The sequence below is a fragment of the Anthonomus grandis genome, chromosome 7 (assembly GCF_022605725.1).
Source record: "Anthonomus grandis grandis chromosome 7, icAntGran1.3, whole genome shotgun sequence".
In the NCBI taxonomy this organism is placed as follows: domain Eukaryota; kingdom Metazoa; phylum Arthropoda; class Insecta; order Coleoptera; family Curculionidae; genus Anthonomus; species Anthonomus grandis.
Genome location: NC_065552.1, coordinates 13,986,297 through 14,013,628, shown reverse-complemented (window position 1 = coordinate 14,013,628; position 27,332 = coordinate 13,986,297). Strand labels below are relative to the sequence as shown.

General features: G+C 32.1%; 1 protein-coding gene across 2 annotated transcripts; it reads right to left on the bottom strand.

The window, feature by feature from the left end:
• Positions 1 to 27,174, bottom strand: LOC126738698 (general transcription factor IIH subunit 1). Of its 2 annotated transcripts, none has more exons than XM_050444137.1 (8): positions 26,903 to 27,174; positions 15,349 to 15,687; positions 15,066 to 15,267; positions 14,555 to 14,786; positions 14,275 to 14,472; positions 7,201 to 7,429; positions 1,461 to 1,636; positions 1 to 1,378 (listed from the first exon to the last, which is right to left on the bottom strand). In XM_050444137.1, the coding sequence occupies exons 1-8, from the start codon at positions 27,054 to 27,056 to the stop codon at positions 1,262 to 1,264; spliced, it is 1,647 nt and encodes a 548-aa protein (XP_050300094.1). In that variant the 5' UTR covers positions 27,057 to 27,174; the 3' UTR covers positions 1 to 1,261. The 2 variants fall into 2 exon arrangements, with proteins under 2 accessions (XP_050300094.1, XP_050300095.1); XM_050444138.1 differs by having other exon boundaries at positions 26,887 to 27,067.
• Positions 27,175 to 27,332: the final 158 nt, after the last annotated feature.

The following is a 27,332-nucleotide window of genomic DNA, read 5'->3' as shown; positions in this document are numbered from 1 at the left end:
CATTGTTTAATCCACTGTATAATTTTTTTATAAGCTTTTATTTGACAGTGTGCTTGAATTTAAAAAATACATAAAAATGGCTATAACTTTTAAACTATTCCCAATTGCATAACAACATAGGGGGTGATTTTGATTGAACATGACTCCCTCTATCCTCTGTTTGAGTTTGATCCATCACTTTTGGGACACCCTGTATAGTATTATTATATACTAAATTATGTTAATTGTACCAATTTACATAATTTTGTAAAAATACCTAATGCCTTAAAAAAATAGTTTGCCGCACTAATATAAACAGGTTGGCGAATAGAAGACTAAACACATGCTTTATAAATAGCAACTGTTTCCTGAAGACCAGTGACGAAGAATAGAATTTTTTGAAAATATGATGAAAAAGGCAAATGAAAATGAAAATTTCTTAGAAAATACTTTGTTTATAGACGAGTCTTCTTTTCCATTGCATGGTAAACACAATCCTTCCATTGTTCGTTACTGGTTTCAAGAAAACGAACACAGAAGTTTTGTCAATAAATGACTCTTATTTGTAGGGTTATCTTCAGGAGCTATTTATAAACATCATAATAGCAGGCCAACGAATTTAGAGGAGTTGAGAAACAAAATTGTTGAATCTGCCAATGCCATTTTACCTCAAATTCTTTTGGAAGTAAGACACAGCTTTTATGATAAGCTAACCTTTTGTTTAGCTAAAAAAGGAGGCCTTTTGAGCTTTTTATTTAAAGAATTATTTATTAGGTTTAATATATTCTTTGAGTTTGATTTTCTGGTTTTTTATAATGTTAACTTTATATGTGTAGTGATCCATTTGCCAATCTGTATATCTTAAATATACGTATAGAGATTCTTACCATTAACAATGGCAATAAAGAACTTTTTAAAAGAGGTATAAACTCTTTTAATAGTAAGTTACTAATAAATTTCAGTTTACTGATTAGTTGCCTTAAGTGTATTTTAAAACAAAGATTAAGTATCAATTTCTTTATTTAAAAGGTTTTTTTTTTAAATTATAATTTTATGCTTTTTTTGAAACAATAAAAATGCTTTTTTTATATATTTTAAAACTAAAAGCATTATAAGAATTATAAACAGAACAAAAATATCTTAAGTAATTGCGTATTGTTGCTTTATAAAAGAATAAATACATACATTTTAGAGCCATAAAAAAGGTATATAATAAAAAATTAAGGCGTTTTTCTCTACCAAACCTTATATAATTTTAGAATTATTGCTAAAAAAACTAAAACTACCTGGCTTTCATTTTTTGCCAAGTACTAAATTTTTGATAAGCCGCATTTAGGAGCTGATTAAGATGTTTTGTCAGTTGCTGCGAAAGAGGAGTCAATTCTCTAATTAATTTTGCCTAAGAAAAAAAATATGATAAATTAACACACACATTACTCTAAATTGCAACAAGTTTTATAATATTATAGTTTATGACTTACCTCAAAGGGTTTTAGCTTCACAGTTTGAAACCTTTGCAAAGCTTCATTCATTTTTATAAGGTGCTGTTCCCCATTCGGAGTGGTTGGCGGAAATGCTTTCCAAAAATGACTCAAAAGCTCGCACAGAGCTAAATATAGATTCCTCAAGTCTTTTTCTATATGTGGCGGTACTAGTTCTAGATAATAAGAAAATATTTAGTTAAAACTACTCCTTAAGGGCCAAGATTTCCTCTTCAGGTAGCTAAAAAAAGGATGGTTACATTTAAACCTTCCTGGAATTCTTAGTGTGCTTACTTCCAATGGTAACCCGAATGAACTTAATCGTAATTTAGTTACTTATCAATGAGTGATTGGTGCTCAAAATTCTATCATTATTAGGTAGCGAGATAATTATAGCCGAAGACCATTATTAATGGGACACCAAGTACGTCGTTATTAAGAAATAAAGTGTTAAAAAGGAAAATAAATTTTAAAAAAAAAATTAAAAGAAAAATATTCGGTCGAGTTACCTTATACTTGTATGGGTAACTGGGGACTCGAACTGCAATAAATTCGCTAGTTCTCTTGGAAAAAATATTTTCGAAAAACGCAAAAACCAGTCTGTTGCTGCTTTTAAAAGACGACTATAAAAAATAATTAACCCCTACTTTCTTTAGGTTTCTTGACTTAAATTGAAAAGAACTGTTTAGAGTTATGAAAATTACAAGCAAAATATCAAAATTGAGTGCTATTCAGAACACATCTACATGTAAGAAGAATACCCAAACAAAAGCAGCCATCGAGGATACAAAACTGGATATTCTACTGAGTTATGAAGAATCGCGTATTAGTCCCGCAAGATAATAAGGACGATCCTGATCGTAGATTAGAATTTTGTGAAATCATGACGAATTAGGTTGATAATGGTTAACTGGACTGGGTGTTATATTCAGACGAAGCCACTTTTACTATTAATGGAGAGATACGTACAGTTTGACCATCGGATCTGTGTCTACGAAAAGAATGCGGGTGAAATTTTGAAGCGTTGTCACGTCTTAATGTGCAAAAATGAAATAGTATTGAATAAAAAGTAAATATAAAAAATTAATCATAAAAAAGATAATAAATAATGTAATGCAGTTTAAACCATATTTTTTAGTTCTATTTGCTAATGTTTTGCATATTATAAAATCCAATATTGACTAACATTTATCCGAAATTCCTAATAAAACTTACAAAGCCGGCAACGTCGTGCTTTCGCGGAAGCATCTCGCTGTTTGGGGACAGGTGATTGGTTGATGACATCGCGGCCATTAATTTATTATTTTTATGCAGCTCTCTGTCTTTCTCTATCTTATTGGATCGCATCCTACCAGGTTTTGTGTAATTTTTGGGAATAATATCGATTTCTTGCGGATTCAGTGGCGGCGGCGTATGTTAATACTTTTGAGCTATTAAACTGTTTTTATTGTTGTATTTTTAGGTACCTACTTAATTTCTGACCTATGACTTTTGAGTAGTGTAGCATAGTTTAGTTTATTTGCTATTATTGTTGTTGCTGTTTTGTTGTTGTTTTGTGTTATTTGTTTCTTTGTTGTTAAAGTTCATAATTTTTAACAGTTTTTGTGTTATTTACGTTAAAATGAATCACTTTATTCATAGCCAGGCAAGGGAAGTGATTGCGAATGTTTATAGGTAAGTAAAATGATAATAAGAGAATTATAAAGCCTAAGCACAGTTATGAAAAAAAAACATTAAAATAAAATCATAATTTATGCGACACTAAATTTCAAAAATTATGTACCTAATGTAATAAATAAAAATCATATTCAATGAGCCAGAGCCTTCCAAGCTCGATTGCTTTACAAACAAAAAAGATTTAAAGTTAATGTTGGTTATTTTGAATATAAAATGTCTATAAATATAAGTAATATGAATCGGAACGACGACTAAAAAAAATCGAATATCAGGATTATATACTTCTTGTACAAATTTTTAGGGTTTGCGATGAAGAAGCTACTAATAACTTTGTTAATCTACCAGTAAAGCGCAAACTTGAAAGAGTATCTCAATATACTGGCGTAAGCATTTCAATGGTGAAAAAAATTCACAAAGAAGATATAGAAAGAATGCTGACGGACCCCAACAAAATGCTTTCTAGTCCCGGCAAAAGAAGACCGCGAATGACGAAGGTGGAACAAGACGACAACTTTCATTTTCAAATAGTTAAACACCTAATAAATCGATTTTATATGGGTTTAAAGTTGTGCCTACTACCAGAAAGCTGTTGCAAAAATTGCCAGAAGAAGAAAATTTTCAAAAAATAACATCTTTAAGGTATAAATACCTAAGAGAAATAAAAAAACACTGAGCCGAAGGTCGCAATATTGTCTATTTAGATGAAACTTGGATAGATAATGACCTAACGTTTAAAAAATGCTGGCAGAGTGAGACTCTTACTGGAGTGGTTAGCAATATATCTTCAACAGGTACAAATTGATTATACTTATTTAAATAATAATTTAAATTATACATATTATGTAGTAAATTCAATGTTTAAACAGCATAATTCGGATTATCTGCCGTGCTCTTTCCCTCGCGATATCTAGGCATCGAGTACGGCACTCTTATTTTAAGTGAATAAACTAAGTAGGTGTATTACAAATTTTGTGTTTTCTTTACTTTACTTTTATCTCAAACTTCCCTAATCTTGTCTGTCATTTTTTTATTACATATTTACAAATAAAATATTTTAGAAGACCTTAATTTCCAAATCAATATCTTACCTACAAATACCTATTTTAAAATTAAAACCAAACCATATTTTTTAATATTTAATACATTCAAATCTGTGTAATCGGTTTATAAAATTTCGCACGTCACTGGCCATTTCATGAATGAAATGAGGCGGGTCTAGTCTATAACCACGTTCCCCGCACCGATACCGCTTAGCTACAGATTGGTTGGGCAGACTTTAGGTTGATGCTGATGCCGTTTTAAAGTTTCAGACAAGATCTTATGTGGTCTTTGTAAATATCTATCGCATATTCCGACTACTATTTTAAAGCAAATATAAAGTGGGTGGTCAAGCAGCATACATAGCATCAGGCGAAAACTAATGACTGGGCTAGAATCAATGGAGATCGAATTACTGGCCCCACATTTTTTGATAACGATTTAACTGGTGACAGATATCTTAAATTTTTAGAAAATACATTGGTACCAAAATTATCAAGACTATTTCCTACAAAATGAAAATTTTGATGGAAAAATCTACTTTCAGCAGAAGGTGCTGGTAGTAGTGCACGAGCATTTTTTAATATTTTTTTGGCAATATTTGGATTGGGTTTGAAGTTACATTAAAGTTAAAGTCCCAGAAATATTGAATAACTAAAACACAAACGAAATTCAATTAATTACGCTATTAACAGAATTTTATCATCTTTCACAAAGCCAAGCTTTCTTAAAAAGTATATGGTTTTCATTTTGAACAGTTGCCTAAGAAATTAATAATCTTTTAAAAATTAAATAGTAACAGTACCTGATGTACTTTTAATTTAAAAAAGAAATTTTGTTTTCATAAATTAATGACAAAAAAACACAGTCAATGGTCAATTTATTTAAAAAAAAAAGTAAACCGTCAATTGTATTTTTAAAAGCTTGCCATAAGTAGCTTCATTCCAAATAATGAAGTAGGGTTAGATTTCACCCTTCCGAAGAGGATAATTTTTTTAATACATTTTTAAAGACTGAAAAAAGTCTTAGTCTTTTCGTTTTGCTTGCTTGCTTGCTAGGTTATTGGCTCTGCTACTAGGCAATCTGCCAGCACGATTTGGAGATTCGGGAAAACCGTCGGGTATGTACCCTGTTTTCCGAATCGATAACTTTCACAAAATTTAATACTTAAATGCACGTTATAGAAAACGGCAAGAGGTAGGAAAGGGTTTAGAAAAGGAATATGAAGGATAGGAAAGGAAAATGAACGGCCACGTGTTGACTGGGTGAAGGATGACGCGGAAGTGTAGTCCTTTCGTTTTTCTCAAATATTTATAATATAATTTAGGGTTATAACCGAGAAAAATACCTACAAATAAGTTAAGTTGTTATATTTAAGTTAAAATCAAAAATCGTTATTGTGCAGTTTGAATCTTGGCCCTGGAATAAAATTTCCTTTTTACGATCCAATCTAATTTAGATTGTATTTGGTATATTTTTGGGTTTGGCTATACCTGAAGTAAAAGTCTACTGTAGTATATTTAATTTCACAAAATTAATTTGTTTCTTCAGCTGATTTAAAATAAGCTGGTAGAAGAGTTTGAAAAAGAGAATCGCACGATAAGTACGATTAGAAGGTATCATTCTAAAAATTTGTTTTAATTTGAACAGGGGCAATTTTTGCTGATGATTTGTCTTATAGACAACTGATTTTAGGTATCTCCAAAGAAAAAACTCCAACGGTATTAAATCAGTTGATCGGGCCGGCAGGTCTATTGGGCCTAAAGTAATATCTAGAAAATCTCCTACAGGACGAGCGTAGTGAGGAGGTGCTCCATCTTGTTGAAAGACTTGCTGATCTTCGACTAAATCTGGGTCATTTTCTGAAATCTCTGTGATCTGGGGATTAATAGCATTTTCAAGTAAATTTAAATAAATTTCACCACTTAAATTGTCCCGTATGACAAAAGGTCCAACAATGTGATTGCCTAGAATTCCCGCTCTCACTTTTAGTTTTAAAGGAACTGATACTTGTAGGGACGAAGCTTATGTGATGTTAAAATTCGGGAAATGCTGATTTGGGATACACCCGAAACTGTAGTTATTTCTCTGTCGGAGTTAGGCCATAGAAACATAACCAAGAACTGCAACTTCAACGTTTTCATTTCATACAGGTTTTACTCTTTCACTTTTTTTGTGGCCAACTGATCCAGTTTGTGTAAATTTTCTGCACAATTCTAAGACACTGTTATGGGTCAAATAATATACAGGATAAATTTGATGAAATGAATATCTAATGTAAAAAAAAAACAATTTCAATTCTTTATTGTAACGTGAACGTAATTTTGGCTATTGTGTTTACGACTTATTATTGTTTGTAAAGTAAATCCTCAGTAAATTCTACAAAATATTTGCTCAAAAAATGTGCTTAAATTGAATTTATTATTTAAATTTCTATTTTATAAGATTAAATTAAGGTATCAGTTGTTTATATATTTATAATTTTGAAAGGTAACTTTTTTATTTGACAAGCCGGCATTTGACCAGAATGACAGTAGAGGCCTCAAACATAGCAGTTGTACTCAGGGTAAAAAGACCTTCAAAATGGGGTATCAGACGAAAATTGGCACAAAATGTCCTTTTAAAACAGCCAAGCTAGCTACTTACTTTACCGAGCTTTTTTTTTCGAAGGAAAGGCAGTTATTTGGGGTGGATAGTTTTAGTTAGGAGACGATATATGTATTAATTGCAGTAGCAATTTTATTTTTTTAATTTCGCATTACACTTATTACACACTACCAATTGGTACACATAAATAGTATTTTTTAAAGAATTGTAGGTGCATCGATGTTATGACCGGACTACCTAAATGTCCCCTGTTCAGTTTGTTTAACTTGTGACTTAGTCTTTAAATTTAAAATTGTCCTGAAGAAGCAAATAAATTTTGAGAAATGTCGGAAAAACCACACTGGGCTTTTTATTTGATCGTTCCGTTAACCCAACAATATACCAATTATTAATATATTGTAAATAAAATGTAACTTACGTGCAAGAGACTGTTCTTGGAATCCCCTCATAAGGGCACCACCTGGAGACAGATCTCCCAAGGCCATAATGGCAGCTGAAGGCGTCACTAGATTAAAGTTCGGCGCATGCGGTCTAGCTTGCCATTGTCTCGCTTCTTGTAAGACGCTGCGCGTCAAATGCGCAGACTCGTTGGAATTTATATGTTCACCTCCTGCGTCTGGCATTGGACCGTGAAGATATCTCTCAACCTGAATAAAACCTCTATATGATATTGTATTCTTAGTAGTCCCTAGAGTAGTCAAAAACAAAGAATTACCGAAAGCATAGTCAAAATGGTTTTGGCTTTGGCCCAGCATAATTGGGAAAAAATTGGATTTTTAATTAAATAAATATATCGTAATATATGCCTAAAGTTTCGACTTTAGTTTAGCCGTTACTTAACGCATTCCAAATATCAACTAAATTCACGATCCGTTTGCTTTAATAAAAATGAATATGCATAATAACTATAAAAATAAGCAAAAGTTACTTTAGAATACTGTTTATTATCTTAAATATCGTATTAAGCAACGGCTTTTATAATTAAACATTTCCGTCGGTTTTATATCAATAACTCATAATAATGCAAACAATGACAAAAAAGAGGAAAATTTCTAAATAGGATTCAAGTTATAAACATAAAGATGCTAAAGACTAATTTAAATGAGTAATAAATATTTACGGAAAGAGGGATTTTCCACAGACGATGGTAGTTGTTTACTATAGCTTTCAAAAATATTTTTAAAAAATCATATGGTTTTTCTATTCTTACACTTGTGAAGTAGAAAAGAATAATGAAATATGCAAAATTAAAAAAAATCAATAAAAGACAGTTTTACAGTTAACATCCTACAGAGAAACCGCGCTAATCCGATGATCTCTGTAATCCGAACGGCCGACTTCGGTCTCATGATTTCGTTAGTTGATGATGATGATGATGATACCGAGACTCTGGGGAACGATAACTCAAAAAGCTCGTTTTTTCCATGAAAGAATGTTAGCATTTAAATACTTTAATACTGGCTGGGTTGGTCAACCGATTTAAGAAACGTCATGCTTTCAGACAATTGAATATTGTAGGTGAAAACTGTCAAGTGATGAAGCAGCTATAGAACCCCTAGGAAGAGACTACAGTATATAATTGATAATAAAGCCTTGTGCAAACGCTTCTGGATGGCATAAACTTAAAACCAAACGTGAAAAAAGCCAAAGGCAAAGAAGCCACGTGTGTTTGGTTCTACCATGGTTCCAGTTATTTATAGAGGCCAAAAAATGCATGATTGATAAATGTTCCTTTAATTTATTCCTGGTGTAGGACAGTACCTTCCAGTTAACAATTGAGAAGAAAAAGCTTTGTTTTTATTGAACCATGCCCCAAGTCATCCTTTAAAGTGAAGATGGTCAGATTTTTGTTGTTTTTTGCCTCCGCATTGTACTGCATTAATTCAGCCTATCGATCAGAATATCATTCAAAAAAATCTATTATCGCAAAAAATAATTGAACCAGATTGTATATCAAAGTGAAATGAGAAATGATATTACAAATAGGTCAAATACTTAAAAATATTAACTTACCAAATGGAATGTTTGATTTATTATCTTATTCAAACAATATTTCTGAGGATTTAATTAAGAAGTATGAAGATGGAATAAGCAGAGGGAAGTCGATATTGCCCGAAGTTTGCTTACTCAAAACTGAAGATTCTGATACAGATCTGAATAGTTATAGAATATCAGTATTTAGATACTGAAGATGAGATCCCCCTGAGTGCATTATTAAACCAAATTACTAGAGATATTTTTAATGAACCAACTGCCCAAGGTTGGGCAAAATGACGATGAGAAAGAAAATGACGAGGAAGAAAATGCATCGGTAGTTCAAACAATTAACCATACTGAAGCACTACAAGCAGTTAAAAATAGTAAGCATCCCATGAGCGGGTAAAAATAGCATAAATCCCCAAGATAATATGCTGCTGCGAAGACAATAAATAGATAGTACCTGTTAAAAATCCAGCTTAAGTTAAATTGGGTTCTTTGAATCAACTATATTTTTTATATAGCCCGAAATAAAAATGCAAGCTTTCTCTGATTCCGTTTTTATTACTAATTTAACGATGTATCAACTTATATTTTTTTTAGTGTCAAATAAAATTTTAAAAATGCATCTTTCCTATATATTTTTGTAAGTGGATGTTGCAAACAGATACTTTGAAATTGTTTATTGTTAAATAAGTATAGGCTGGATGGCCATTATAGCCGTTAAGCAACGTTTAGTAAGCTGACGTGGTACATTTTATGCCTCAAAAATACCCGTGAAAAGATTTTATTTTTCCTTTTAAAATAATACTCTATAGTCACTATGGTCTTTAATTATAAAGCACTTATTACTGAGCTCAACAAAATCATGTATAGAATTGTAGGAACCAAAATACTGGTACTATTTATTTACATAATTCATTGAAACGCAGAAAAAATACCATAATTATTTGCAAAAATATTTCCGATGATTTAACTCTGGGACAGGTCAATATCTTGTTATCACAAGACAGTGCCTCTGCACATAAGTTCGGGAGTATCTACTGCAGCAATATCCTGGAAATTGACTTCGAGCCTCCAGTGAAGTGTTGTGATCAGCCTGATTACTGGATTTCACTCCTTCTGACTTATTCATGCGATATTTTGTTAAAAAATAATTATACCAACATTTTTTTTTGAATCTGAGCAGCAGTTACGAGAATGAGTAGCGGCTGAATTTAGCAGTATTACACCAGAGATATTAAGTTATGTTCTGAGTTCTACCTTTAGAAGAGCATACATATGTTTAGAAAATAACAAAAAAAGTCTGCTCGACAAGTGACTATCCGTAGTTGGACGAAACCACCGGGCATGAGACAGGCTAAAGCATATATAGAGGGGTCCTCCTCTACACGTGTCATCTCGATACCATAAGTATTGCGGACAACCCAGAATGCCGACATTAGCTATGTTTACATCGCGTGTACCAAATATTTAATACTTGTATCAAATGACGTCATGGGGATTATTTTTTTGGTGCAAATGGCAGCGCACTAAAATTTGATACCTCAGTTTAATGCTTCCCAAAGAGGGTAGATTAATTTTTTTTTCAGTGTAAACACCTAGGACCTATTTTAATGTACGAAAATGACAAGTTTGACATTTTATTGGATATCAATAACACTTTTAAAGATTTAGAGGTTATATCTTATAGTTCTTCATCTAAACTGATAAACTCTCTTTAACTGATATTTTGATCCTAAAGATAATCCTGCGCTAATTTAACCCTCAACGTCAATCCTTGTAAACAGGGCTGTACTAAATAAAAATAGTCTATCATTTGATCAATAGACCTAATAGATCCGCGCGTTGCAAACGTAGCTATTAAGTCTTTCAAGCCAGGTCATTTGATGAGGTCTATTAGGTTTATTAAGAGACCTATGTGTATAATAGCCAACAAAATTTCAACGACATGTACCGGGTGGCCAACTAAGAATGGACGTCGGCGATATCTCAGGCCCTAATAGTCGTAGGCCCTTGAAAAAAAAAATTTTGTAATAAAAGTGGCGAAAAAAAAATGCTGGAAATTATTTTGAAGTTCATTGGTCAACCGCTAGAGGGCGCGACAGCTTCTTTAAATCTTAAAATTGCATTTTTGCCAAAAAACCTCTAATAACGTACACCTGAAAATATTATATTAATATTCTAGGAAGATTTCCTCACAAAAAAGTTTCTACAAAAATTTCTGTCAGTTGTCAAATAAAGTGGTGGGGGGCGTTTTTAGCTTGAATAAAGAAAACAGCTGAAAATCAGCTATGACTGAACCGATTTTTTTTAAACATATTTTTTTTATGTCTATTGTTGCCTTATTTTTTCAACCAAAAAAAAATTTCAAATTACTTTTCCTAAAATCCGCTAGAGGGCGTTGACTTGTGACTAACCCTTTCGGTCGTATTATTTCAAAAAACTCAAATGCAACTATATATTTTTTTTACGTCGTTAAAAGCGGGGAAGAAAACCAAAGAAACTGGTGAAAACGGCACTTCGATATCATTTCTTAAACAAAAGTTATAAAAAAAAAGTGTCCATTCGAAAATTAAAATGACAAAAATGGCGATAAACTCCTATTTGCTTAGATAAACTGAATAAACTCCTTTTATATAAGTATTTTTTTTAAACAAACAAACTTAAGTACTCTTTTAGAAAATCCGACATACAGGATTGATTATATGATCGTTATACGTTTATTTATACAGGGTGTTAACTAAACCAAGTTGACCAAATGGGCCTATTTTGGGAAAACTATGCATAGGAAAGTTGAGTTAGTAGGCTATGGAAACAAAAGTGGCAGGTAACCATAGAAGCAAAATATGTAAATATTTCAGTTAAATGTCATTTTAGCGTCTCTTCTTGCGATTGTTAAAGCGTTTTTAAGTCTCGCTAATAACATCCAATAGTTTTCTTGTTAGTTCGCCGTATTGTGAATTTTGTTTTTCCAGTTTTCCGTGTTGTTCCAGTTTTTCGTGTTGTGCCAGTTGTTCGTATTGTTCCAGTTTTTCCTGTTTTGTTCCAGTTTTTAGTGTTTTGTTCAAGTTTTTTGTTCCTTAACTTTTTATCTCTGTTTTTCGTATTGCTTTGTTTAACAATGCTTTACACAAACGAAGAGGCGTTTGACATAATAGGTACTTATTTTTAATGTATGAGAAATGCCACAGTTGCTGCAAGGGTGTATGCGCATCAGTATCCTGATAGACGCCATCCTACTGCAAAAGTTTTTCTTCGGATCATACATCGTTTGCGAACGACTGGAAACGTTCGGCTGCCCGTGTTTCGGAGACAACGCAGGGGACGCACCAAAGACAACATAATAAATGTTTTAGCCTACGTCGAGTTTAATCCTCACTTAAGTACTAGAACAATAGCGCACGACCTGGGAGTAAATCGAACTACTGTTCAGAATATTCTTGAGGAGTAAGCGATCTTTTGGATATTAATCTTCACTATACGCGATGAGACTTAATTTTCCCAAGGAGAGTTCATTTTTTGATGATGATGCTTTAAATGTAAAATTAATTAATTTTTACACGAAAAGCACAAGATTGGTCTATTTTGTTGAATCAGCAGTCATCATCTTGTTCCAGGTTTCATCCATATCATTTAGTCCTGCATCAAGAATTAAGTGTACAAGATTTTGACCGAAGGCTAGACTATTGTCATTGGCTTTTGGGTATGATTGTAGAGGATCCTCACGTGCTTTCAAACATATTGTGGACAGATGAGGCTACATTTCACAGCAATCGAGGCGTGAATCTCCACAATATTCATTACTGGTCACCAACGAATCCGCACTGTATGCGAGAAGTCCAGCATCAAGGCCGTTGGTCTTTAAATTGTTGGGCAGGAATATTAGGAGGTCGAATTATCGGCCAACAACGCACTAAATGGTGCAAATTATTTGCAGTTTTTAAGGGAGGAATTGCCAATTTTATTAGAGGATGTGCACATTTCGCCCGATCAGCACATTTCGCCCGAAATGTTCGGGAGTTTTTAAATGCTACCTACCCTGGTAGATGGATAGGACGGGGCGGTACCTTTCCATGGCCGGCTAGATCACCAGACCTAACGTGCCTGGATTTTTATTTATGGGGTCGAGTTAAAGAAATTGTTTTTGCAACAAGACCTACGACCCGACAAAATATGATTGGCCGGATTAGGGATTGCATGCAGACTCTCTCATTTGCTGAGGTAGAGACTGCAGCTTTGTCTACCGAACAAAAGATGTTTCAGTGCATAGAAAATGATGGAATGCATTTTGAACATTTGGGGAGGCAGTAAATAAATTATGTGTATAACATATTATTTATTGTACCACCTAAGATTTCTTAAAATTGTATGTAGAATTTAAATATCAAATAACATATTATAGAGTTTTCTATTTAAAATAAGCAAGTTTTCATCTACATCCGGTGTCATCAAAATTGTTAAAAGTGTCAAATTATTTTATTTTTGTATCTTTAATTAACTTTTCTATCGTATGGTATGATGCCAAATTTTTAAAACTTTCCTATAGAACAACTATAAACTGTATGCACAGTTTTCCCAAAATAGGCCAATTTGGTCAACTTTATTTAGTTAACACCCTGTAATAAATAAACGTATAACGATCAATTCTATATCTCGGATTTTCTAAAACACTACTGAGTTTGTTCCTTTTTAAAAATACTTAGTTAATACGAGTTTATTCAGCTTGTGTAAGCAAATAGTAATTTATGGCCATTTTTATCACTTTTATTTTCGAATGGACACTATTTTGTTAATAAGTTTAGTTTAACAAGTGATATCGAAGTGCCGTTTTCACCAGTTTCTTTGGTTTTCTTCCCCGCTTTTAATGACGTAAAAAAATATATATAGTTGCATTTGAGTTTTTTGAAATAATCCGTCAGAAAGGGTTAGTCACAAGTCAACGCCCTCTAGCGGATTTTAGGAAAAGTAATTTGAATTTTTTTTTTGGTTAAAAAAATAAGGCAACAATAGACTTAAAAAAAAATATGTTTAAAAAAAATCGGTCCAGTCACAGCTGATTTTCAGCTGTTTTCTTTATTCAAGCTAAAAACGCCCCCCACCACTTAATTTGACAACTGACAGAAATTTTTGTAGAAACTTTTTTGTGAGGAAATCTTCCTAGAATATTATAATAATATTTTGAGGTGTACGTTATTGGAGGTTTTTTGGCAAAAATTCAATTTTAAGATTTAAAGAAGCTGTCGCGCCCACTAGCGGTTGACCAATGAACTTCAAAATAATTTCCAGCATTTTTTTTTGGCCACTTTTATTACAAAATTTTTTTTTCAAGGCGCTACGACTATTAGGGCCCGAGATATCGCCGACGTCCATTCTTAGTTGGCCACCCGGTACAATACGCTTCAAAAAACGCAATAATTTTTTCTATTTTAATTTAAGATATATATCCAACAGGATGCTTATTTTATGCACTTTGTATATATATACCTCCCAAACAATATCTCAAAAAATTTACCTTTGACAAGTTTAAGTGAACATTTCCATTTTTTTGGTTGTCCTCCCCTTCTAGATCATCATACGTGATTTTTTCCAAAATTTTTTGCTTTTTGTTGATAGGTTCGCCCGCCGCTTCAAAGCTACTACTGTCACTAACTTGTTGAGACCCTTCAGAAGATTGAGTATCATGTGCTTTATTTTTCGTTGCTTTTAATACCTGCAAAGATGTTTTAATTATTAGGGAAACATCCTTAAGTTATTCCTTTTAACAATCCTAGATATTGAACAAATAAATGTACCATAATAGAATGCTGGTTAAACCTCTTAATCATTGCTTGGCTAGCAGTACCAATAGTACTAGAAGGTTTTTCTGCACTTGTTCCATAACCTTCTTCTAGGGTTTTGTCTTCAAACTCAGTTAGATTGACTAGAGGATCTTTTACTCCTGCTTGAATATCTTTTTTCAATTCTTGGTCATCGATTTTACCACATTCGGTGAATAGGTCTTTATTTTCTGCATATTTTCGATCTCTACAAAGTGTTAAAATCTGTTATAACTCAAAAAAGATATGACACCCTAATTCGAACCAATATTTCGGTAGTTAAATCTATTACCGTTATCAAGATAAGTGAAATAAAGTAAAACAAAAAATATAAATTTACTTATTTTTCTTCAAATTTTCCGAAAACACTCAAGCAGAACCTTTTGTTTTAATTTAAGGTTTTGACACTCAATAATATGTAAGTTTTTCATTCTTTTCAGTTACATTAATAGTTAAGTTCAACAAATATTAAGAAAAACTACTATACCTGTGAAAATAGTGACTCTGAAAAAACTTAGTCCAAAATTGAGCCTCAGTTAATTTATTGGGAACATTTTCTAAATATTTCTTCTTCACAGCTGGGTATGTTTTGAAAATGCACTCAATAATATCAGGGGTAATATTGTATTTTAGACCATTACAGCCATCAGTTTGTGGCTTGATATCTGCTAGGAATGCGCCAGAAACTCCTTAAATAAGTTTTCATTGGAAAGTAGTAAAACCAAATGCAATTAATAAATGAAAATAATTTATTTCATTAAAGTGTATACCAATTTCTTGTGGAGCTTGCTTTTTCTTCTGCAAATGTTGCTGAGCATGCTGAGTCCAAAACTCTTCAGAACTTACTACCTCAGTCATAACCAAATCTTTATACAACTGGAACAAAATGGGATTAGTTGACAACAAATTGTTTTTTTCTTCTAGCTCTTTGTCAACTTTTCTCTTAAATTTGGGTAGTAATGTTTGTAGCATATCTTTAATTTTATCTCTGTCGGCCAATTGTGCTTGTAGACCCTTGGTATTCGTGAAATGAAATGTAGAAGAGACTCCATTGTGTAGGACGACTTGAAGTTGTACTTTGGCTTTTCCTTCTGGCGAGATTTTTTGGGCTACAAAAAAACAAGGAGATTATTATACAGTGTGTCCAAAAAGTCTGGAAAAATACCTTTTACAGGTAAACGAATTACCTGGTCGAAAAACGCTCGGACATGTCAATTTCTTTTTTATTTTTTTGCATGTTTTCAGATTTCTGAAAAATATACAGAGTGCGTCAAGAAGACTGGGCATCTGTCAACTTTATTATTTTAAATAGAACAACCCATTTATACGCTTTTTTGGATTCTAGGATAAATTCTAAACACATTTTAAAGTTGACAGCTGCCCAGTCTTCTTAACGCACCCTGTATATTTTTCATAAATCTGAAAACATTCAAAAAAATAAAAAAGAAATTGACATGTCCGGGCGTTGTTGAACCAGATAATTCGTTTACCTGTAAAAGGTATTTTTCTAGACTTTTTGACTTTTTTACTATGTTCTGGGAAACTAGATTCTAGATTTAGATTTAGAATACATATTAATAATATGCCCACATAAAATTATTACTTACACATCTAAAATCACCATATTTCATTTGCAATTTGAAAAGAGAAGGCATATATTTATTAATCTGATAAATAAAAATGATTGCTGAAAATAAAGCTGTAACACACATATTGTATTGTTGTCTTCATAATTATAACAATTATACAAAAACCAGCATTTAAAAATTTCTAATATAATAAAAATCTATTTCTAATGTTAACTTTATCTATCAACTTGTTAAACAAATAGACTGAGCATCGATTCGCGGATTTCGGGATGACATCTGAAGTCATCAAATACTTTTTATTTATGCGACACCCAGTGTGACTTGCATATGCCAAATATGCAAGTCACACTTGGTGTCACTGGGTCTAATACATGTAGACAAAAATTTAAATGCCAAAAAATAAGTCAGATAGCCCTTTTTTTACTTGCGTACTTAAAACATGATGATTTGGGCACAAGGTCCTTAAAAGCTTTTATAAAATTAATTTTTGATATCACTGGTCAAGTGTGCAAAAAACATGGGGTAACATATTTTATATTTGTAGTAAAAATTATGTACAATATAAGATAGGATTAGCTTTCTAACTGAAAATTTAAAACATCCATTTGCCATTCATTTACCTCCCAGTAAAAATTGTACGTAATAAACTTCATGCATTTTGGTTGACTACTGCGATTAATTAATGAAAGAAAAAAAATAGAGGAAACGTTAAAATAAAACATGAAAACAGTTCATCATACTAAAATGGCAATTCGTATAGACAATAATGTAACTCAAACCTTCCCAAAATTAGTATTAACTGAGGGTAGAACAATGCACAAACTACAAATAAACTTTGCATCTTAAAGTTCTATTTGCTGAATTAACCCCTGTATATTATCTATCACTAAATTGCTGGTTGCCACACTACAGTGTTGAAAAACTGAAAAGCTAGAGCTCCAAAAATTATTTGCCCAGGGTAATCAGTTCTGGGGGACAAATGGCTATTTTCATTAAATACATTAGTCACAACTCACTAGGTAACCTGCTAAAATAGCTTGTATTAAAAAAAACTGTGAACGACTTTTCACATGTCAAAATATCATAAATTGGCTTGAAAATTAATCCTGGGAGGAAGTTCTGGAGGAAGAAGACCATAAGTAATGCCTCTGAAATTGTAGAAATAATTATTGAACAACTCTAAATCCTTTAACTACACATGAAAACTTATTATTACTTATATTTGTATACCACTAGGTAGTATTATTAATAAATCATTGTTCACAAGTGTCTTTCCTAGCGGATTTAAAAAGGAAATTTGCGACCTATATCCCTAAATCTCTATTCTCTCGCTTCTCAAAAATATTCAAAAAAGACCTTTGTAATAGAATTCCTCATTTTCTATAAAACATTTCTATTCTATCAGTGAATCGACAATGAAGATCTTACGTGAATTGCAATTTGTGATAATATATTCGTTATATGTCCATGGCGAGTGTGTCGAGAGCCTACCTTGGTACAGTGAGAGAACTGAAAAATTGATACACTGGTAATTTGCTAATCTGGAATGAGTAATGTAAAACATTTATTTTGCTACTGAATAGTAACTGTGTCCTGAAATGCATGCTCAGAGATCATTTGCTGACTGATTCGATAAAACTCTATTACATACCTTGTATAATCTTGAACTATGGAGGCCAGTTTTGGGAATCATCCTAAATAGACAATATTATTCAGAACAGATGTCAATGATTACCAAGGGTCATTGTGGTCAAGTGATTTGATTGTTTCTTGGTATAATTCAGCTTACTTTGAAAGTAGTCCAAAATAGAGAGCAAAAAGACCTTTCTCTCTCTGTCAAAGTATATTACTGGAATACGCAGTGTCACAGTATTCAGACAAGAAACTATAAAGTATCAGATTATTTAATGTTTTTTTTTTAAATTTTAATATGTGATGAAGAATGCTAGAATAATGCATTAATAAGCCACTATGTTTCATGGTAACTAGTTAATTCATGTACCTGTATATAATTTAAAAATAAATATTAAAAAAACCGAGGTGCTTCTTTTTTGTTTAGAAAGTCAATGAAATATAATTACCAATAGACCTAAACTGGTTATAGATAATGATACTTTGACCTTTTTTAACTTTGCAATACATTTACGTCTTATTTGGACGAGAAGTTGAAATTTGACAAATATGTTCAAAGCATGTAACAAAGAAGTTACATAAAAATGAACTTTTTGTAAGTATGTTAATAGATATATTTTGAATTTTAAAATAAGGAAAAATATATGAAATAGTACTATTTTTTTTATTATATACTATCCATTTCTTGACCTTAATACAAAAAAAAGAATCATATCAGAATTTCAATCAGATATCAGTATCATATTTATTTTAGGTACTTTAAATTCTCTAAAAACTTATATTGTCAGAAATCTAAGTATTACCTATCTAAGTATTACTGAAATTAAATTTAAAAGATAGAAATTATTTTTCAAGCATAGCACTTCATTATTTCAGATATGCTTTTCTTAAAACAGTTAAATCTAGGTTTAAGCAATGCGCATACATTAAGAAAAAAAATACGAAAATTTTTTTATTATATGTAATTTACCAGTCATTATATAAATTACACTTAATTTAGACTAATATTTGTATCAGTGCCTAGTTTATAAAATAATCTATTTTTTTTAATTTTCTTTACAAAATTTAATTAGCAAGAACATTTTGTTATTTTATACTTTATCACCCTATTGAGTAGTTGGTTAAGTGGAAGAATGTGTGTGCAAATCATTGTACACATACTTGTATACAGGATTTCTTAAAGGATGGCAACCAAATTTCATACTTAATTGGTAATGCAACGCAAGTAATAATTGATATCTAAATTTGAAAGCTTATTTTGTTTTGTATGTTTATTTAATCAAATATCATGAAATTTAAGCATCTGTGGTAACAAAAAGAAAAATAGATGAAATGTTGAAATAGAGTACTTTGATGCTTAAATAAAATTGATTTCATCGTTCAAACTTTTGTAAAACTATGCCTAGGTCTGGCGAATCGTCATAGTTAGAGCCTCTATTGTGGGACATTATTGACAGATAAACAGCATTGCTACAGACTTATTAGGATTCATCTGCAAACAATGTTTCATATAGATTTGACAAGTCATCATTTAAGTAGTTGTTGCTAGCACCATAAGGATTAGAGGATTTAAACCAGTAGATTAACTGAGTTTCATCAGCAAAATTAAGAGGTTTCGAAACATGTTAGATTTTAAAAAATTTGAAGGGTAAGTTGTATAAAGAAGAAAGTGTGGCGTTAACTTTACAGTATTACTATTTTGCCAAGAGTTTGCAGATGGTAGCTCAGAATTATTGGAGGCTTGGGATTGTTCGAAGGTTCACTTATGACTGGCTATTAAAGAATCTAAACTTGATTATAACTATTAAATAAGAGGGCGCCACTTAGTGTTTTTTTTATAAATGAAAGAAAACTAAGAAAAAGACTTGGTATATAGGTTTCAATTAACAATTAAATGACCCTGGATAAGGTAAATTTAAAGAGGCAAAAAAATCTGAACAATACAACCAAATTATATTATCTAATCTGATAAATGTTAATAATTTGCTATGAATTAAAATATGAATAATGTTGATATGATTAAAATAAATTTGACAAAAGTAACATTTAAATTATGATTTCACTACTAGGTAGATTTCAGCACTTGAAAAATAAATTGCAATTATTGTTTTTAGTACCTATTTGTATTACACAGGGAAAAGAATCAATTCATGAACCTTTTTACCTAAGGCGCATATCAGCCTTAACCGTGTTATATCTACTTAATTACCAAAAAGGGCACTGAAAAATACTGAACAAAAAATAATTAATATTATAGATAAGAAATTGACGTAATAAATTATGACATTGATTAAATATTTATAACGTTAAATTGAAATAAAAGGTATATTAATAAAAATTTAAATAAGTATGAGACAAATCTGTGGTTAGTAATATTTAAATAAATGGAATAAACTGGCCTGTATATTCGTCCAAGAAATGAACTAGTCTTCAAAACCGAGGTCGTGAATGTATGCCATTTGTAGCTCAGCCATCCGGACTGGGAATCTCTAATACTAGCTCTAGCTCTGGCTCCAGCTCCACCGCTTTCAGCAATTTCCCAGGGAAATCAAAAGCCTACAGCCATCAACAATTGAAGAAGAATAAAGAGGAAAACGGAAAAGTAAAACCCTTGCTTCGTTTCGAAGTTTCATTCTCTATCCATCAAAATCTTGGGCATCCTGCACCAGAATTATGAATTAAACGGTTCTCTAAAGGAACAAGGTTAAGGACTATAAATTACAAACCATATTGGCCACTTCGGAAATAAAAAACTGGCCTTTTACGTGCGCTCCTACCTACAACACGGGAACAAGTCCTCGAAAAATGGACGCATCTCGCCTGAGCTGCCAATATCAGCCAATAATAGAAAACATTAATTAAGACCAACCAGAAAAGTGACGGACCGTCAACAGAATTCATGGATAATTAAACCAGGAGAGTGATGCGTTACAGTAGTAATGTGTCATTGAAAGTGTGAATTTAAAGAAATATGAATAAAAGAAGTTGACTGAAATTATTAATGTAATTATTGCAATTAATGAAATATCAATGGAGCGTTAGTGAACATAAGGAGTAGAAAAATAAAACGCTACATTTACCCCCTTCCTTGAAGAAAAAAGTTAGCTATGAAATAGTTGATTTTTTTTTAATATCAAAAGTTTTAACAAAAAAGTTTAAACTATACTAGTTACCAAGATCTAATAATACTAAAGAAAAACTCCCGGATAATTATTATCCCTTACTAAATAACAAACAAATCTGTTAATTATCTGTTCCACAATTTAAATATACAAATTATTTCTAAAAATAGCATCTTCTCATATTAATTCAATTCAGGATAACTACGTGTATCACATTCCTGGAGGAAGACACAATCGGTATGGACATAAATTAGGAAACTCTTAATATCGAGGAAGGATACAAGCTGATAAGACAATAGAGATCTTGAGAATACAGAAGTACTATAAAACTAACTTAAATTAAACTTAAATCAAAAATTAAGCTAAAATTATGTACACTTACGACATTAAATTCTACCATAGAAATTAGTTATCATAGAAATCCAACCTAGAGGAACACTCATGGAAGTTGCAATCAAAGGAACAACTTCTCTCCAAGAGATGGTGTTGTGAGTAACAAAAAAAAATCTACCCTTTTTAGATGACGGATTCCAGCAACTAGAAAGAAATTGGCTGAGATAACTCAAGCACCAGATAAGAAACACATGGGCAAAGTTTGTAACAGCAATATCGACTGCCACATTAGTTACCCACTACAAAATTCTGTGTGCCCCTAAATCCATTTCTGAACGGCACTGGAATATATCTTACAGCATATACAGCCATAATCTAAAGTTTTGATAGGATTTGTTTTTCATTTGACTCACCCACATAAATATCCAAATTAATTTGAGGTGAGGAAGGATACCTTCGTATGGTCCTCTAATAATCCGACCATGGTCGAGACCACATCAACAAAAAAACAAATCTACTATTGGTTTTTCATCATAGGCATTCTGTGATAAAAAAAATTTGGACAAAATCCAATAATGAACAGACTGAACAGTAATGTTCATCCTCTGTCATGTTCACTGACCCTGACAAGGAAAATAGGCCAAAAATATAACCTCAAACAGTCAAAGTTGACAATGGGTTTATAACCACCACAAGGTTATAACAACCCACAAAATATGGCCAAGAAAAAATAGTCAAAACTGACATAAAGTGTATACTCATTTATGGAGTATGACAACCATCAATTGGTGGTCTTCTAAATAACGTATGGTGTATAACCATATACAGTTTACAAGAACCATCAAAACATGGCCCTTGGCTATAAAAATTAAAATGTCAAGTCTATGACATACTGTGCATAACCACTAACAGGTTATACCCAAAAAATAAAATATGGTCCAAATGACCAGTTTATAACTTAAAAAAAAAGAACAAATGGTAGGAATTCCAGAATGATGTCAATACTAGAAGCAGGAATCTAAGTGAAGATAACAATATTCTATATATAATTTCCAAATACAACAACTCCAAAGAATCGGAATCATCATCAAGACCATTATTAGAAGGCTTTAAGTCTTTAATATGCCATTTACCGGCATTAGAACCATCTTCATTAGACAAGATATAAACCAGATTTGACAACTTTTTGCGGATAATACTGTGTACATACTTGGGAACTAGTTTAGAAGTAAGCTTATCAACAGCGCTAGATAAAACTTTATTTTTACGCCAAACATGATCAACTACATTAAATGAGACATCTCTCTTACGCAGGTTGTAAGCTTTAGAGTTTTTCTCATAGGCAGTATGAAGTTTATCTTTTACCTCTTTTAATATCTCTTTGAAACCTTTCACGTTTTCAGCATAAGTATTCCTATTTCCTGGGCAAATTTCCTGATCAATCTGAATATCCAAATTAACGTTCTTATAATAATTTCCTGATAAAGGAATATGTCTCCCATAAACTAAAAATGAAGGGGTTACTTCATTTAGCCAGTTACTTCAAGCTTTGAAGTATTTATTGCTTGTTGAATTCTTGGTATATGTTTGTCCCAATTATCATGTGAATATATATAACTACGTATAGCAGTTCCAATTGTACGATTAGTTCTTTCAACAAAGTTACATTGTGGTGAATAAAAAGGATTAAATCTGATATTGAAATTATACATTCTACTAAGGTTTGCAAAAGTTTTAGATGTAAACTGACTGCCATTATCGCAAATTAGTAAAGATGGAGGACCATGCACTGAAAATACTCCATCTTCCAATATCTGTACAATATATTGTGATTTAGAACTTCGCAAAGGAAAAATCATAGTACATTTTAAAAACCAACAGGAAACCACAAAAATCCACTTATTCCCTTTCTTAGATCTGGGAAAAGGTCCCATAAGATCTACAGCAATAACCTGAAACGGATATGAAACATTTTTCTCCTTACCCATCAAACCCATGGTAGCAGTATTACTAGTCTTTTGAGCACCACAAACCAAACAATTTTTAACGAATTTCAAAACATCCTGGCGAATTTTTGGCCAATAATAGTATTCCTGGATTCGATTTAGGGTTTTTAGAAAACCAAAGTGTCCACATTCAGAGGGACTCTGATAAGAATTTATTAACTCAGCCCTTTGTGGTTTTGGTACAAACATTTTCCATTCAGGAAGATTTACCTTCATAGGGAGTCGATTTGGAATAAACTTAAAAACATAGTCTTTTTCAACCTTCCATTAGGGATAATTTTCTGGCTGAGCTAAAATCTTTTGATGCAAGTTATCAAAATAAATATCTATTCTGTCTATATCAATGCCTCCAATCACCATTTCATTACTTAAAGAGTTATGATCATCCTCTATTTCTTGAGAGTTACGTAATCGAGACAATGCATCTGGGATAACATTCTGAGAACCTTTCCTATGAACCAAATCAAAGGTATGTTGTCTCATACGGATAGACCAACGGGCTAATTTACCACTGGGATTCTTTAACGAACTTCGCTAGCACTCCCCAAGCACTCTCGCTGAACAACAGAAAAATTTCTCTCAGTTTTAGTGAGAAACCTGCTTGCATAAGCAATAACTTTTTCTTCCCCATCTATCATCTGAGTCAATACTCCTCCTAAGCCTGTATCACTGGCATCACTCTGAATAACAAATCTTTTTGAAAAATCTGGTTGTGAAAGGATTGGTGACAAAACTAACAACTGCTTTATTTTGATAAATGAAGCCTCTGCGGCATCAGTCCATATAATTGATTGTCCTTTTTTTTGTCCTTTAAGTAGATCATTAATAGGAGACATCAAAGTAGAAAAATCTTTGATAAAATGACGATACCAGGAGCAAAGTCCTACAAAACGCTTAATTTCCGTAGTCGCCTTTGGACGAGGATAATTGACCATAGCGGAGACCTTATCTGGATCAGTCCTAAGAGAATTCGAACCCACGATATAATCTAGGAATTTTAAAGAGGTTTTAAAGAAATCACATTTTTCTAAATTGACTGTAAGTCCAGCCTCTTGCAATTTTTGCTTAATTTCACATAAGAGATTAATATGAGACTCAAAGTCACTGCTAATGGCAAGAATATTATCAAGATAGGTAAAAATACTCCCATTTTTGTTTCCTCCACCTGGTTCATATTGAGGACCAAAAATAGCATCCACAAGATGCTGTTGAGTTTAAGCAGCATTCTGAAGTCCTAAGGGCATAGTAACAAACGGGAAAGGACCCCTACCAATCACCGCAAATGCTGTTTTTTCCTTAGAGGACTCATCAAGAGGAATCTGCCAGAATGCTTTCCTGGGATCTATTGATGTAATATATTTGGCATTTCGAAGCAAGATTAAAATTCTATCTATATTAGGCAATGGATAACTATCAGATTTTGTAATTTCATTAAGAGGACGACCATCAAAACAAAACTGCATTTCTCCATTTGGTTTTTTGACCAGAAGCACTAGTGAACACCAAGAACTTTTAGAAGGTTCCACAACACCCAGTTTTAACATTTCATCCAGCTCTACATTTAAAATCTTGGACATATATGGGTACATAACATATGGTCTTCTCTTAAATGGAAGTGAATCACCAGTGTCAATCATACGGGTAATGAGATTAGTTCGGCCGAGCTTATCCTGGCTACTAATTTCACAAAAAGATGAGACAACTTGATCAGCAACTTGATCAGCTCGCTGTTCCTCAGAAAGCTCTTCCAATGAAAACAAATCAGGACAACCACCTGTAAAATCCAAAGAGAAATTCTCCAAGACACCAAGCTGATGACCACAAAAATCACTTCTAATATGCCACAAGCTATCATGAAAGTTTACTAAAATTCCAAACTTGTTGGGCAAAATCACAACCAAAAATAAATGCTTGGGACAGAGAAGGTACAACTAAAGCATTCACAATCTCTCAACGATTATTAATATAGACAGGTAAATCAACAGTTCCTTTTACCACCTGCCTTTTACCATCAGCAGTACAAAAATTTTTAAGCTCTGTCTTGTTAATTTCTAGTCCCAATTTATTTAAAATACCTAAACCCTTAGAGCCTACAACTGAAGAGGTAGCTCCAGAATCAAGCAAAACTGTAATGGGCACATCAAACTACTTTACAAGTATATATGGTCTATTATCTAAAGGTTTATTGATGAATAGTGGTGAAATTTGTTCTTGAGGGCAAACTTTATTTTTTATAATAGTAGTTTTCATGAAATAAGAAACCTTAACAAGCCAATGTTCCCAGCTCAATTTGTTAAAATAGTTAGGTTTAGAATTTAGGTTTTTAAGAGATGTGTTTAATTTATGTTGATTATTAGAAAATGTGAAACAAGCTATAGAGGCTTGAGGGATAGTAGTGGTGACATTGCCTCTATGAAACACCCCCTTTAGTCATTTCTTGTCTGACATTTTTTACAATCTATTACTTTGACATTTAGTTCTCCACATTTAAAACAAAAAACAGTTCTTGGACCCTTACAGTCATAATAAGAATGGTTAGGCAAATGACAATTCCAACAACTAACTCTTTCTTTATTTTATTAGTTGATTTATGTTCATGATTTTTGGAGCCTTGCTGTATATCATGAGAAGTACTAGGTTTATTTGCAAATTCTTCCACTGAGTTTTTATTTTTACTATTATTTTAAAAGAAAGGTTTTCTATTAGAACAATTTTTTGAAAATTTGGTTTTAGAAAATTTATTAGTAGATACTTCTGAAACATTATTAATTTTATTTTTATTCTTCAAATAATCAGATTCTTCAAGTCTCCTACAAAGCTCAGAAAGTTGAGAAATGAAATTAATTTCTATTAAAGTCAATCTATCAATGAAGTCAGGTAACAAATTATTATTAACTTAATCTTAGTACATTCTGCTGGCACACGAGAAAGCCTAGCAAAAAGAACCTCCAAATGAGCAATGAAAACTAGAGTATTTTCCCCCTTCTTTTGCTTTCTTTTCTTAATTTGATCCCAAATTTCATCTTCTATATCATCATGTAAAAAAATCTCTTTTTAATTTATTTACTAGGGAACACCAATCACCAACAGTTGACTTGACACTACTATACCACACAAATGCATCACCAACAAAAAATTCTTCTGCAGACTGAAATAATGTATCCTCAGATACATCTCGAGCCTGAGCCATTTCAGTTAAGGTTTCCAAAAAATTATAAAGTTTACGAGAATCTCTATTAAACTTAACTTGCCATTCACTAATAGGAACATTTCGAGTAGCACAATGAAATTTTAATGTTCTATAAAGAGACAAAAATAAAAGATTCCATTGACATACATTTAATGTGAAAAAATATTGTTACCAAATACTATGTTAGTCCAGATAATAATTTTGATTAAATAACTGTTTTAGGTATATACTGAATGGTTTTAAATTTGTGATTTCTGTTCTAGAGATAGCTAACTCTTTCTGATACTCAACACATTGATACACATGATTTTGCACTGAATCATTAAAATTCCAAAAAAAGGATAACTTATATGATTGATAAGCCTTTCAGAGAACTTTTGTGATTGGATTTTAAACAAGCAGAATACATATATACTTTATTCATTTTGACATATACCTAAATACCTCCTTACACTTAATATCAGCATATGAGTGTGAAACTACAACAGTGTCCCTGTGTTCCACCATCCAAATAAGCCTTTGATCCATTAGAAAAAGGCTTCCATCACCTTTTTTATATCTGACACTTGGCACTTGCAATAATACATCTTCACTTGAGGTTGACATTTTTTTACGTAACTATTATTATAAAATATATGTATTTTTTACAATATAAAATGGGAAAACAAAAAAAAGCCCAATAAAATTATGGTTCAGCACACCAAATGACATAACCTTACTTTTAATTTTTGTAAACAAATCTGACTTGACACATGTCACGCGATTAAAGTTTTCTACGGACGACATCTCACGATGATCTCAATGGACCCGACCTTACCTGCAACTCCTGCAAGGTACAATTTGTACGGACACGGGATTTCTCGCAACATTCATCAGACAATT